General features: G+C 39.4%; 1 protein-coding gene across 1 annotated transcript; it reads left to right on the top strand.

The window, feature by feature from the left end:
• Nucleotides 1-480: 480 nt before the first annotated feature.
• Nucleotides 481-12,523, top strand: LOC116320876 (V-set domain-containing T-cell activation inhibitor 1-like). Its single transcript, XM_039617637.1, has 6 exons — nt 481-637; nt 3,690-3,998; nt 7,910-8,173; nt 8,338-8,628; nt 9,283-9,384; nt 9,479-12,523. The coding sequence occupies exons 1-6, from the start codon at nt 565-567 to the stop codon at nt 9,556-9,558; spliced, it is 1,119 nt and encodes a 372-aa protein (XP_039473571.1). The 5' UTR covers nt 481-564; the 3' UTR covers nt 9,559-12,523.
• Nucleotides 12,524-15,022: the final 2,499 nt, after the last annotated feature.

Below are 15,022 nucleotides of genomic sequence, written 5' to 3' on the forward strand. Positions count from 1 at the left end.
CTTTGTAACTTTTTATCCTTCAGCCTATATTATGCAACTTGACCTTTATACTCCCTGTACAGAGTAATACAGCCACACAAACCCTCCCATCAGAGCTGAGATCCTAAACCTCTAAAACCCTTTCTGAACCTCTAATAATACCAGAACTCATCTGAGATCATAGAGATCATAAATCCACAATGTATTTGTGAGAGGATCAAAATACAGAGGATGAAAAAAATCCCTCAAATTACAAATTAATTGAAAAAATTGCAAGTTCAGATTCACAATTGTGTTTATAACTAGGTTTTTCAACAAACTGGTATATTTTATCTGAATGTCAGGAAACACCTGTTCTTGTTTCCATGCTTCTTTGCCCTTTTTCAGACAGCAGCAAGTTAGGTTTACAGCACAACAAGAATTGAATATTGTGAACTTTTGTCCCTGAGGGCTGATAAGATGAAGTCTTGCCTCATAGTACTGCACTGCCTCTAAATAGCCCAGCCTCTGAAATGAGTAACACATGACAGCTGTTTTTCTTTCAGTTGTTTGTCAGGCTGGAGAGGTGAACACAACCTTAAGATAATGATTGTGGTCAAGTTTCGAGTGGTTGCGGTGGTCTTTTTTCTAAACTTCCTCTGGACTTTTGTCAATTGTGGTAAGTGACACTATATTTATAGTTTGTCTGACCTTGTTCTACTCGAAACACCGATGACCACTAACCTCAATAACATGTACTGTCTGTTATGTACCAAAGCTTTCAGTTATTAGTGTAACGCCTCATTACAGTGGATGTGACCTCATTATAGTCTGTGGTACTTTCAGCTTTAAAGATGAGAATTTTTGTAAATGTGGTTCTGTGTTAATGATTAAAGGAAATCAAGTAAAATGAAATTCACTTTAAGATCAGAGAAATAAATTCCACTTACACTGTGAAATAAGATAACTTGACACAACTTGACACAAAAATAATACTTTCCACAGTAAAACTGGGTCAGGTATCCTTTAATACATAACAACTAGTTTGCTTGGAAAAGAATGTTTAGTAACAATTAAAAATAATCCAAAACGGTGATAGTTAATCATTAGTTACATTGGTCTCAGTGAACTTTGGTCAAGTTCAAATCACACACAGTGTTTATTGAGCAGTTAGAAAACTTTAAATTATTATTTTGTAAGGTTTAAAAACAGTTTCACATGAACGACTTGGTTTTTCATTTTGTATGTAGCATCTCCTCCGAAAGTAACCAAACCTGCACGGAGACATTCTTAACATTTTCTTAACATTGTTTAATGCTTTCAGTTTCTCAAACTATATATACACACAAACAATCACACACACACACACACACACACGGCATATTAATTAATGTTCAGATGTGGCTTGTGATCAAAAACACTGTCAGTTGTCAGTGAGATTAGAAAAGTACTGTTTACACGTGAAACACCCAATGAACTTAAGCTCTTCGCCATTCTTTAGCTGAACATTTCAAAATCCTGAATCTCTGCCATTTACTAAGATGGCTGCTAACTGGTGCGACTTGCTTGGACAGATTAAAACTTATTATCTGAAAACCGGTGGCTTATACTTTTTATGACTAATCATAACCAAGCAGTGAGTTGAAAAGGAAAATCATTATTTATTTATTTATTAACCTTTATTTAACCAGGAAGATCCCATTGAGGTTAAAAACCTCTTTTTCAAGGGAGACCTGGCCAAGATAGGCAGCAGCAGGTGTCCCACAGTTACAGAAATTACTCAAACACAGGCTGCAACAACACACATGAAACAATAAGTAAAAGAATACAAATAAAATAAAATTCAACAAAGTTCAAATAAAAATAAAAAGTCAGTTAAAATGACAATCAATCTAATTGAAACAGTTGCATGTTATGGACTTGGCCTCAAGGATTCGTAGTTTAGATTTAAAAGCACTTAATGAAATGAATTCAGTCATTTTCCAGTCCTTCTGCAGTTTGTTCTAAGCCGAGGGTGCTAAATGGACAAAAGCTCTTTTGCCAAGTTTAGTTCGGGCAAATGTCATAGAAAGCAACAAGTAACCATGATGACAAAGAGAATACCGACCAGCATGTTTCACTGCAAGCAGGGAACATATATCAGAAGGCAGCAACCCAAGTATCGCCTCATAAATAAGACTGTATAAATGAGAGTTCCTCCGACTTGCCAAAGCAGGCCATCCTACCTGAGAGTATAACTCACAGTGGTGAGTCTGAAATTCATGGTTAGTGATGAACCTCAGAGAAGCATTATACACAATATCAACCATTCAAAGACATTGAGCAGAAGCATTCATATATAGAATATCACCATAATCCAGCACAGGCAAGAATGTTGCAGCAACAAGCCGCTTCTTTGTATTAAAAGAGAAACACAACTTATAAAAATAATCTCTCACTTTTAACTTCAGATTTTTCACAAGGTTCTCTACATGTGGTTTGAAGGTGAGCGAGTCATCAATTAAGATTCCCAGATATTTATAGGTGTGAAGCAACTCTATTTTATTACCTTCAAGAGTGGTTACTGATGGGATTATTTGGGCCAAATTCATTGATTTAGAAAACAGCATGAGCTTTGTTTTGTCTGCGTTGAGAACAAGTTTAAGCTGAAGTAATAAGAGCTGGACAGCAAAAAAAGCTGTCCAGCATGGTGTCAAAATGTAATAAGTGGTCTGAAATGAAAGTTGAACTCTAGCCTCCTGATTGATCGGTGGACGATTTGAGTTTAAGTCTAAACAGTGTTTGTACTTTTCCTTATCCTATTTCATTCTTTTTAATCTCTTAAAGCATAACACACACAGAGGTTTGCACAACATTTTTTTTTCTCAGTGTTTCATACTAATATTGACCTCTCACTGAGTAACTTGGTTGACACAGAACACATGATTGTGACCTGTTTTGAAATTATATAAATTTAAAACTTATCATAACATTTATTTATCTATGTATTCCTAAAAAGGTACCCTTTCATTTCCAGGCTCATACATAGGTCAAAGCATCTATTTCATTTTAGCAATTAAAATTAATCTAGTCATATGTCTATAAATACTTGCACTACAGTGGAGTCTGTCCATTACTGAAACCTCAGATTCAGGATGCTTCACGATATTGAAGGATGCACAGAGTTTGCCCAACCAGTCTAAATGTGGTTTGTAGATGTGGTGAGGCATTTGACCATTGGATCCAGGGTTTTGAGTTGGGGATGTTTCTAATTATGTATGTTTGATGATCTTTATATTTTCATTCTGTATTGTTATTCAGCCTATGGTTACAGTTTTATGTTTACATTCCTGTTGCTTACTATGATATTGTTTTCTGTGCCTTTTGTTTCCTGCTTGCTTTAGGTGTGGTAAGCTTCTTTTGTATTCATGCTTCGTCCAGTCTGTGTCAAGCTTGTCTCTCTTAGTCATGGTTTCAGTGTTAGTTATTTCCTGTTTTATTTTGGTGATTCCTTGCTTTTGTATTCAGTTCTACTCTCTTTATCTGGTATGATGTCTGTAGTGATGCAGATAACATATTGATCTTTTGTGGTAAAGAGAAAGCTTGTTGGTTGGTTTTACTAAAATTCTATAAATTTTACCCCCCCCCCCAAACAGTTAAATATTTCACAAGAGGCCTAAACAATAATATATCACTCACTGCTTTTGCTTAAATGAGGCCTTATTGATTTCTTTGAACCTGATGTTTTACAGATGTAGCTGTCTCCTGTGATTTGAAGGAAAACTGCATCTTACCATGTCAGTTTGAGCCTGGTCCTGAAGAGGTCATCCACTGGATGAAAGAAAACATTCCTGTCCACTCATTTTACTACAACAAAGATCAGCTTGGAAACCAGGACCAGCGCTTCAAAGGCAGGACGTCAATCTTTAAGGACCAGATCTCCAAAGGAAATGCTTCATTACTGCTGAGAGATGTGAATTTTCAGGATGAGGGCAGATACAGGTGCTACACCAGCACCACCAGAGGAAACAAAGAGTTGTTCATCCACCTGACTGTGGACGGTATGAAAAACACACAGAAACTAAAGGAAATAAAGCTAACATGACTTTACTACAAATAATCATGTTTATATTTAGAGAAATTAAAGAACTTATTAAGTCAGCAATGATTTATTCATGCAGTTATTACAGAAACCTGACTTAATTTAAACTTTTAGTGATGTCTTAAATGTGATTCTGCATACGAGCATGTATTACATATTTGGAGGTATTCATAGCTTTCCTGTTTGTATTTACCAGTTGTGTTTGGACAGTCTATGGTTGCACACAGGTAAACGCAAAAGAAGGATAGTGTGAGCTGGAATACGCAGGATAACAACCAACTGTCATGACAACTGTCATGAAGCTTTTTTCATATATCTGTTGTCATACAGTAATTTAAATCTTTGACCCAAATATCTGCTGTCTACATGGAAAATCCCCCAAAATGTTCATGGCTGGTTCTTTTGTTAGGCAGACATTTTAGGCATTTCACAGAAGCTACACGGCTAACGCCACCTGCTACTCAAACTGGAAGTGCTTCATTCTTCACATGCTTTTAAGCTGCTTTCCCGTCCAAGCTGTTGTTAATCTTTTACTAGAAAAGAAAATCTGTGAACCTCAGCGAACGTGATTTTTACAAAAACTAATAGACCTTAAAAAAACAAAAAAAAAACAAAAACAAAACAAAAACTGCAGCTAACTAGAAAAATACTTTCAGGGCATGTTGATTGTTTTCTTTACTGGATTTAGTTTTTGGAATATTGTGTTGCTCTGTCTGCCAGTGGACAGAAACATTTAGCTGATAAGATTACATTTCCAGACCATAGTTGATACAGCATTCCTACACTGCTGCAAATATAGATACAGACACCTCAGATAGTTTTAGTGTATGAGAAACCGAAGCAAAAGACACAGCAAAGGGACACCTGCAAATATCTGAGATCTTAAAAGTTTTAGCCCACTCTAATGTCATGTTTGCTCCCCATCTTCAACTTTGGCTAAAACAAATCACAACAAAGAGAAAAACATGTTGCATTTCTACTGAGCCGAAACTTTCAGTTTAAAGAGACAGAGACACCTATCCGCCCTTTTTTAATTACTTTATAGTATGGAAACTATAATCATGCCTAAACAAAAGTCATAAAAACAATTTTATCATTTACCTGTAAGACTGAAAGGCTAAAGTGCAAATACTTGAACACCACGCCTTGTTTGAGATTTAAATGTACAGTGTGTATCTAATAAAGATCTAGTTATTTGATTCTTGGACTGTACTAGTGTCCTTCACATGATGTTAAATAAACCATACTTATTCATGCTGGGCTTTGTTGTAGTCCCTCAGTTTGCCCACCTGTAAGCCTTTGGCTTACAGGGGGCGGACGCTGGACAGACCCGGTGCACCTAAACGCGTAGTGAGGGTGTGCTGGGAACGTCTAGCAGAGGCCCCAGTCTGCGAGATCTTCAACTCACACCTCCGGCAGAGCTTCAACAGCATTCCGAGGGAGACTGGGGACATTGAGTCCGAATGGACCATGTTCAGCGTCTCCATCGCCGAAGCTGCTGCATTGAGCTGCGGCCGCAAGGTGGTTGGTGCCTGCCGTGGTGGTAATCCCCGAACCAAATGGTGGACACCAGAGGTGAAGGGAGCCACCAAGCTGAAGAAGGAGTCCTATCGGGCTTGGTTAGCCTGTGGGACTCGGAGGCAGCCGACAGGTATCGACAGGCCAAGCGGAATGCGGCTCGGGCAGTGGCTGAAGCAAAAACTCGGGTGTGGGAGGAGTTCGAGAGGCCATGGAAAAGACTTTCGGACTGCCTCAAGAGATTCTGGCAAACCGTCAGGCGTCTCAGGAGGGGAAAGCGGTGCTCTACCTGCACTGTGTATATAGTGCTGGCGGAGCGCTACTGGCGTCGACTGAGAAAATTGTCAGGCGGTGGAAGGAATACTGAGGACCTCCTTAATCCCACTGACACGTCTTCCGAGGAGGAAGCAGAGTCTGGGGATGAGGGAATGACCCGCCAATTTCGGGGCGAGGTCACTGAGGCAGTTAAACAACTCCTCGGTGGCAGAGAGCCCTGGTGTTGATGAGGTCCGCCCGAGTTCGGAAGGCTCTGGATGTTGTAGGGCTGTCCTGGTTGACACGCCTCTACAATGTTGCGTGGAGATCAGGGGCAGTACCCCTGGACTGGCAGACCGGGGTGGTGGTCCCCATCTTTAAGAAGGGAGACCGGAGGGTGTGTTCCAACTACAGGGGGATCACACTCCTCAGCCTCCCTGGGAAAGTCTATGCCAGGGTGCTGGAAAGGAGAGTTCGTCCGTTAGTCGAACCTCGGATACAGGAGGAACAATGCGGTTTTCGTCCTGGTCGCGGAACACTGGACCAGCTCTTTATCCTCTCAAGGATACTTGAGGGTGCATGGGAGTTTGCCCAACCAGTCTACATGTGTTTTGTGGACTTGGAGAAGGCATTCGACCGTGTCCCTTGGGGTGTCCTGTGGGAGGTGTTGCGGGAGTATGGGGTGTCTGGCCCATTGCTACGGGCCATTCGATCCCTATACAACCGTTGCAAGAGTTTGGTTCGCATCGCCGGCAATAAGTCGGACTCGTTCCCGGTGGGTGATGGGCTCCGCCAGGGCTGCCCTTGTCACCGGTTCTGTTCCTAATTTTATGGACAGGATTTCTAGGCGCAGCCAAGTGGCGGAGGGCTTTCACTTGGTGGCCTCAGAATCTCATCTCTGCTTTTTTGCGGATGATGTGGTTCTGTTGACTTCATCAGGTGAAGGCCTCCAGCTCGCACTGGAGCGGTTCGCAGCCGAGTGTGAAGCAGCGGGAATGAGGATCAGCACCTCCAAATCTGAGGCCATGGTTCTCAGCCGGAAAAGGGTGGAGTGCCCACTCCGGGTCGGGATGAGTTCCTGCCCCAAGTGGAGGAGTTCAAGTATCTCGGGGTCTTGTTCGCGAGTGATGGGAGAAGGGGCCGGAGATCGACAGGCGGATTGGTGCTGCGGCTGCAGTGATGCGGACGCTGCACCGGTCCGTCGTGGTGAAGAGGGAGCTGAGTGTAAAAGCGAAGCTCTCAATTTACCGGTCGATCTACGTCCCTACCCTCACCTATGGCCACGAGCTGTGGGTAGTGACCGAAAGAACGAGATCGCGGATACAAGCGGCAGAAATGAGCTTCCTCCGAAGGGTGGCTGGCCTCTCCCTTAGAGATAGGGTGAGAAGTTCGGCCATCCGGGAGGGGCTCAGAGTAGAGCCGCTGCTCCTCCACATCAAAAGGAGCCAGTTGAGGTGGTTCGGGCATCTGACAAGGATGCCTCCTGGGCGCCTCCTGGGTGAGGTGTTCGGGCATGTCCCACCGGGAGGAGGCCCAGGGCAGACCCAGGACACGCTGGAGAGATTATATCTCGGCTGGCCTGGGAACGCTTTGGTATTCCCCGGATAAGCTGGAGGAGGTGGCTGGGGAGAGGGAGGTCTGGGCTTCTCTGCTTAGGCTGCTGCCCCCGCGACCCGGCCTCGGATAAAGCGGATGAAGATGGATGGATGGATGGATGGATGGATGGAATACCTGTCCATGTACCAACCCAATTTAACTGTAACTTTGGCCAACTTAAATATTCACCCATGTGACAGTGTAATAGATCCACTCTGAACTCATTTGGTCAACACAGTGTGTCCTCATGCTCGTTGTATTCACTGAGGTTCTCTGTTTTAAAAAAAAATATTATTATGTTTTTGGTTTGTTTTTTTACATTTTGCTGTTGTTAGATAGTGACAGTGAGGATGAGGATGGATAGGAAAGCAGGAAGAGAGAAGGGAAAACATGCAGCAAAGGGCCGCAGTCGGCCCAACCCGGGCCACTGCTCTCTGGCCATACAGCATGTGGTCACCTGCAAACCCAATGAGCTAAAACTTTTATCTTTTTTTTTTCCAGTTCCAGTCCAAAAAGTTTACATTGAGCAGTCAGGAGAAAGCATCATCTGCAGGTCAGAGGGGATCTACCCTGAACCTACACTCACCTGGTCTACAGATCCTGAATCTTCTTCCTCCATTGAGTCAAAACCCAGTGTCCAGCAGAACGGACAACTTTACAGCATCAGCAGTTCTCTGACACGCTCAGAAATTGATGCTGGTTTAAATTATATCTGCACTGTCAGCACAAAAAAAAGCAGAAGAACAGCAACTTTATTTAAACTGAGTGAGTAACTAAGGAAAAGTCGCAGTAACTATACAAACTTGTTTGTGTATTTGCTCCTATTTTTTTGGACTCATTTATTATAATCACAGTTAATGATCAGATATTTTTAGAAACTGGAATCAATTTTTTTATGTCACATGTGCTTTTCTTTCATATCATTTCAGCTACTGTCACTGGTTCTGAGTCTGAAAGAACAATCCAGTGCTCTGACTCAAAAACCCCTGTAACTCGTTTCATCTGGAGATTCAACCACAGTCAGATCATCGCGACACAGAGTGAAGCTGGGGGATCTTACACAGCTTCAGAGGAGTGGAGGCCGTATGTGAAGAGTGTTTCAGAGACAGGAAGCCTCACACTACAAAACTTATCTACAGATAAGAAAGGAATATACACGTGTGAACTCATTAATGTTGATGAGACACTAATAAAAAACACCTTTCTTCAGATTACAGAAGGTAAGTTCAAGTCAGGGAATAAGGAAAGCCTCTTTGAGTAGAAACTGTTTCATATTTGTGTATGGTCTGAAAATGTTCTACGTTTTTCCCCCTATTTTCTTTATTGATTTTGAAATATCACTTGTTGCTTGTTGTTTCACTACTATTGCTACAACTCCTATTATTATTATTATTATTATTATTATTATTATTATTATTATTATTATTATTATTATTATTTCTGTGTTCTTCAACTAGTATAACAAGCAAAGGATGCTTTTAGAGTGTTTGTTTTGGGGTAAATTCATGTGGCTTGATTTTTTTTTCTATCTACATCATGGAGACCCTGAAGAAAAAGTTAGTGAGTTATCAATACAGACACTGAACCAATTACACTGACATTAACTTAAAAATGTAAGTAGTTTATTTGGTAAAACAAAAGTTCCTTTTTAGTTTAACATGGAGTTGTTGCTTATGACTGATTAAGTACATTTTAAAAATTATTCACTGCAGACATCGTTAAAATGAGGCCTAATTATAGATTAAAACAAATCTGAGGCTGAAAAGTCGTCACAACTCATGAAAAAGATAAAAGTAATACATTTAATGTAAGCAGAGACATAAATCTGACCTTGTTTTTGAAAGCTGCATCAACTGCAAAATGTTCTTTTTCAGAGAAATCAAATAGTAATGACATCATCATAGGCGTGGTGGTGGTTGGAGTAGTTGCAGTTATTGCTGCCGTGGTGCTGCTGCTTGTCTGCAAAAACAAAACAGGTAAAACACTGTTCTGGCTCATGCATCAAATTTACGGTTTATTCTTTATTTATTGATTTATTGACAATAATGTCTTTTACAATTTTGCTTACAGCCAAGAAAAACAAAAATAAGGATAACAAGAAAAATGAAAAAGAAAGCACACCTGCTGAAAAGAAGAGTTTGAAAAGCTGAGTGAGAAGTGAATCTGTGATTTAATGCCCGCAAATCTCTAATGGAGCCACTAATGAGAAACCAAAGATGATGATGGACAGAGGTCGGACAGCTGAAGTGAAGTTTTTTTTCGTAAAAATAAAAAGTATTCAGACTGAATGCTTTCAGTCACAGTTTTAAAGACTTAACCAAAGGTTGCTGTATCTACACTGTTTTATGAAGGAGAAAGACACATTGTACTTTGCACAAAATGGGTACAAGACATAATTCTACAGTGCAAAATGCTCTACTACATTTCCTTGATGGGAGAGACTTGACAGACAGGATTATAGTGACTGAGTAATCACAGATTCTTGAAAACTCAACATTTGGGGTACTTTCTCATTCTTTTTACTAATTCTTGTTAATGGATTTTTTTTGTGCACATATAGGCACGTCGACAAGATGAAAATAATATAGAACAAAAAAAAGAATCAACTACGTCCTCTTATTAAACTCTTGATGCTAAGCCGTCTGGGGTGAACAGAAATTACAGTTTTCTCCTGGAGTATCCATCCTACTTCCATCCATAGCTACTTATTCCAGCAACTACTGGGCAAGAAGCAGGGACAGATCACTAATCTAATGTAGGGCTAACACAGAGAGACAAACCACCATTCACACTGGGATTCATACCTATACACAATTTAGAATTAGCAATTAACCTAACCCGACTAACTGCATGCCTTTGGACTGTTGGAGGAAGCTGGCGTACCCAGAGAGAACCCTTTATAACACAGGGAGAACATGCAAACAACCCTTTCACATCTTATTCAGTTGAGGCAACACTGCTAACCATTGCACAACCATGCTGTCCTCTCTTGGAGTGAATAGAACAAAATTTTATGCTGTAAAATTGGAGATGAAAACCAATTTTAAGATTGCAGAATTACTCATTTGACTTTGTGAGAAAGCAATGTGGGAAACACACTTTGCCGCACCTGCTGTTACTCTTTATTTGTATTTGCTGATTACTGTTTACATGTATTTGATATATGGATGTAAATGGAGATTTTAGGAGTTAAATGAAGTTCAGTCTTTGTGTGAGACATAATCTGACTGCAGTCCGATTAATGTTGTACATATTACAGAGACATAATGTTGCAGTGAAAGCTCCTCCTTGTGGAGCTACAGCTATGAGTATGCAAAAACTACTACTGCAATCAGCTAGTTTGGCTTGCAGATCTAGAAGTTCGGTGAACAGATGAATAATGAAGCCGGAAAAACAAAACCCTCCTCTGGGAGAAATACTTTATATTATATATTTAAAATGAATAATGACAAGTTGATCAGTCAGTTTCATGGTCACTTCCATTCTTTGCTTGTTATGTTTGGATTCAAAACACTAAGATTGCAACAGCTCAATATCATGGAAGCATCCATGTTTCAGATATACAGTCTATGCTGAAAAGTTCACTCTGAAAACAGCATAATAAATAAAAAACAAACAAAACAACAATAGCTGTCACATGATTGAATACAAAACAAAACCAAACACTAAATGCAAATCCTTTCAGATCTTCATTCTTCTTCTCTTTTTACAAATATGCCTGAAACACAACAAGAACTTTTACACATTGGACAAGTTTTTTGAAAATATCTTATTATTTATGACTGTAAAAGTAAAGATTTTCTCATTTTCTCTTCCTTCTCTTGCTGCACCCTTAAGATGACTAATTAAATTACTTATTTAATTAGATTACTAATTAAACAATGAATTACAAGCACAACTACTGTTTAAATGTAAATAGTATTAGCTTTGATTTTTGTGTTTTTAAATTTTAACAACTTCAGAGAGAATTATTCATTACATTTTGCAAAAAAATTCTCTCTGATCTTAAATATGTGATAATTATTAAAATATTTTTGGAAACCCTTGTTTTTTTTATTTGTTTCTATACGTGCACTTAAGGTTTAATTATAAAGTGTTTAAACGTACTCAGAGAGGGTAACCAAGACAAATTGTTTTCAGTCTTTTGCAAAAACACTGGATTACTGGATTCTGAGAGCTCATTCTGACCCAAATATTAAAATTAGGGTAAATTCACTTATCTCATCTTGAGATTCAGCTACAACCAGATTATTATGACACAAAGCTAAGGGAGCTTACACAGTGTCAGATGAATGGGGGCAATGTGTGAAGGATGATCCAGAGTCAGAGAGCTTCATACTGTAGCGCTTATCTTCAGATCAGTAAGAAATGTTTGCATGTGGACTCACAAATGCTGACAAGACATTTAAAACAAACACCTTTCTTGAAGTTATATACAATAGTATCAAATCATTTAAAAAGCAAACAAACATGGATATTCCATTATACATTTAAGGTCAAGAAAATGTTCCACGAAAGATTTTATCAGTCAACTGTTGTGAAAATCTGAAATAAAGTGAGGTGAACACAACCAGTTTGTACTTGGGTTTTACAAAGAAGTCAAACAACAGTAGAGACAGTATGACAACAGCCTGCATGTTTTTTGAACAAAGAAGAATTACAGCATGGATTCATTAACAATCATTCAGGATATTTCAGCATTTAATTGTGCAGCTCTGGGATAAAAACAGATTTTCAGACTGTTTGTCCTTGTTTTAATTGATCTGCAGAAACTGCTTGATCTATTATGGTATTATGATGAAACATAATAGGTGAATTATGTTTCATATGCTGCTTTAGTCTTCTTAATAATTCAAGTATGTAGGGTATATGCCACAGGCAGGAGTAAGGGAACTTAGTATAAGTATTAATGCCTTTGCACATTGGACAAGTAAAATTTCTGTAAATATTTTGTGTTTAAAAATATTCTTCAGTCTCACCTATTGTTAATGTGGCTATTCACAATGACTCCGTAATTTCACAGGACATATTTGTGACATTTGTTTTTTGAATGAAGCTTGATTTTTCCTGATATATAAACACTGCTCAAAAAATAAAAAGAACACAAAAATAAGACATCCCAGATCTGAATGAATGAAATATTCTCATTAAATACTTTATTCTTTATATAGTTAAATGTGCTCCGAACAAAATCACACAAAAATTATCAATGGAAATCAAATGTAGCTACCCATGGAGGTCTGGATCCAACTGATGTAATGTCTTTCAAACAAGTCAAAATGAGGCACAGTAGTGTGTGTGGCCTCCACCTGCCTGTATGACCTCCCCACAATGCCTGGGCATGCTCCTGATGAGGTGGCAGATGGTCTCCTGTGGGATCTCCTCCCATACCTGGACTAAAGCATCCACCAACTCCTGGACAGTCTGTTGTGCAATGTGCCGTTGGTGGATGGAGCAAGACATGATATCCCACATATGCTCAATTAGGTTCAGGGAACAGGTGGGCCAGTAAACAGCATGAATGCCATCATCTCGCAGGAACTGCTGACACACAGGAGCCACATGAGGCCTAGCATTGTTTTACATTAGGAGGAAGCCAAGGCCAACCACACCAGCATATGGTCTCACAAGGAGTCTGAGGATCTCATCTCGGTACCTAATGGCAGTCAGGCTACCGCTGGCATTTCTTTGGGAGGGCTGTGGGTCCCCCCAAAGAAGTGCCACCCCACACCATTACTGACCCACTGCCAAACCGGTCATGCTGGAGGATGTTGCAGGCACCACAGCGCCTCCAGAATCTGTGACATGTGCTCAGTATGAACCTGCTTTCATCTGAGAAGAGCACAGGGCACCAGTGCTGAAGCTGCCAATATTGGTGTTCTCTGGAAAATGCCAATCATCCTGCACATTGTTGGGCTGTAGTTTTTCCTTTGTTTTGCAATTGAGCAGACTCAAACTAATGTTTCCGAAATATCCATATTATCAAATGTTTCAGAAGCATTTCAGAGAAATTGGTTCTGTGGAATTTGTTGCAATTATAAATGAAGACAAATACAAGAGTTTAAAGTCTTAGTTGTTATAAACTGATCTTTACTGTCACTTATCAAAGGTTTTGTACTATTTTAATATTTCAAGTTTTATGCTAACAGGTGTGACTGAGCACAATGAAGTTGAAAAATTTTGCAAATGTAAAGAATAACTTTTCTAAAATAGCAAGTGTCCCGTTGATACATTACATTAATGCAGACTTTATGTTGTTACTTTTAACACAGCAGTTTTTATCTCATCCTGTTGAAAGTCTGATAAGCTCATGCCATGGTGAGGGTTCTGTTGACCAGCTGTCCACAATTCACAAGAATCACTACTGCTCCTAGAGTATTGGTCAGAATTTAATCTTCACCCAAACGGGGCTCAAGACCAAGTTCAAATTTATTGTTTCACAGGGAGCAACCTTTGAGTTTTGATGGATTGTGAGCCTGATGAGCTACGTCACTGATTTTTCTGTTTCTCAGATGACTAAGATGGCACAATAAATGGTGAATGTTGGGTGCTCATGAGTAATTGTCTTGTCATGTTCTTAAGACAAACTTTCTGCATGAAATGATCAGATACACTTTAATGGAATCTGTGGGGGGGGGGTTCTGTAAACAACAGAAAATTAATTTAAAGGAATGTAGATATTTAAACCTGAGATCTAAGATAAACCTAACAGGTAGTTTTGCTGAAATGGATGTTGAAAAGCTAAAAAGAAAATACTTAAGATGTTCAATACACATTTTTCTTTACATCCAGTCAATCAACTCTGATAATTAAAATGAAACTGATATACGAGTTCACTCAGCTACCTTAAGGAGCTCAGTTAATTAATAAACTTAAATCAACTTAGCTAACAGATTATGTTAGTTAAGCTAAAATAGATTCCTAAGTTAAAAGAACTACTAAAGTATTTGAATTAACTAAAAAACCCAAGTCAACTGAAGTAGGACAAGAGTGTAAACAATAGATTATTTTAATTTAGCTGAAAGAGTTTTCCTAAGTAAAAATGACAATTAAAGGAGTTGAACTGACTAACAAATCTCAGTCAACTAAACTAAGACGAAAGTTTAGACAACGGGATTTTTCATCAACATAGCATTTGGTTGTGTTACAAGAACAAACTCTATTTCTTGACTTAACTTAAAATTTTAAGGCAGCCCTTTACATCAAATTTTTAAGCTGAAACAACAAGTTATATTTTACAGTGTACCAACCCCCACATGTGGACATCAGGTCCTCATGCCACCCTCATGGAGTCTCTTTCTGACCGTTTGAGCAGACACATGCACATTTGTGGCCTGCTGGCGGTCATTTTGCAGGCTCTGACAGTGCTCCTCCTGTTCCACCTTGCACAAAGGTGGAGGTAGGTCCTGCTGCTGGATTGTTGCCCTCCTACGGCCTCCTCCACATCTCCTGATGTACTACTGATTTTCAATCAGTGTTGCTAAGTGGGCAGTTTGATTTCACAGATGTTTGATTGACTTGGAGTTACATTGTGTTGTGTCCCCTTTATTTTATTTTTTAAATTTTATTTTAGTCTTGTGCATAAACAGATTCGACCACTCAGATAACTGCGTT

Source organism: Oreochromis aureus, linkage group 9 (genome assembly GCF_013358895.1).
Source record: "Oreochromis aureus strain Israel breed Guangdong linkage group 9, ZZ_aureus, whole genome shotgun sequence".
In the NCBI taxonomy this organism is placed as follows: Eukaryota; Metazoa; Chordata; class Actinopteri; order Cichliformes; family Cichlidae; genus Oreochromis; species Oreochromis aureus.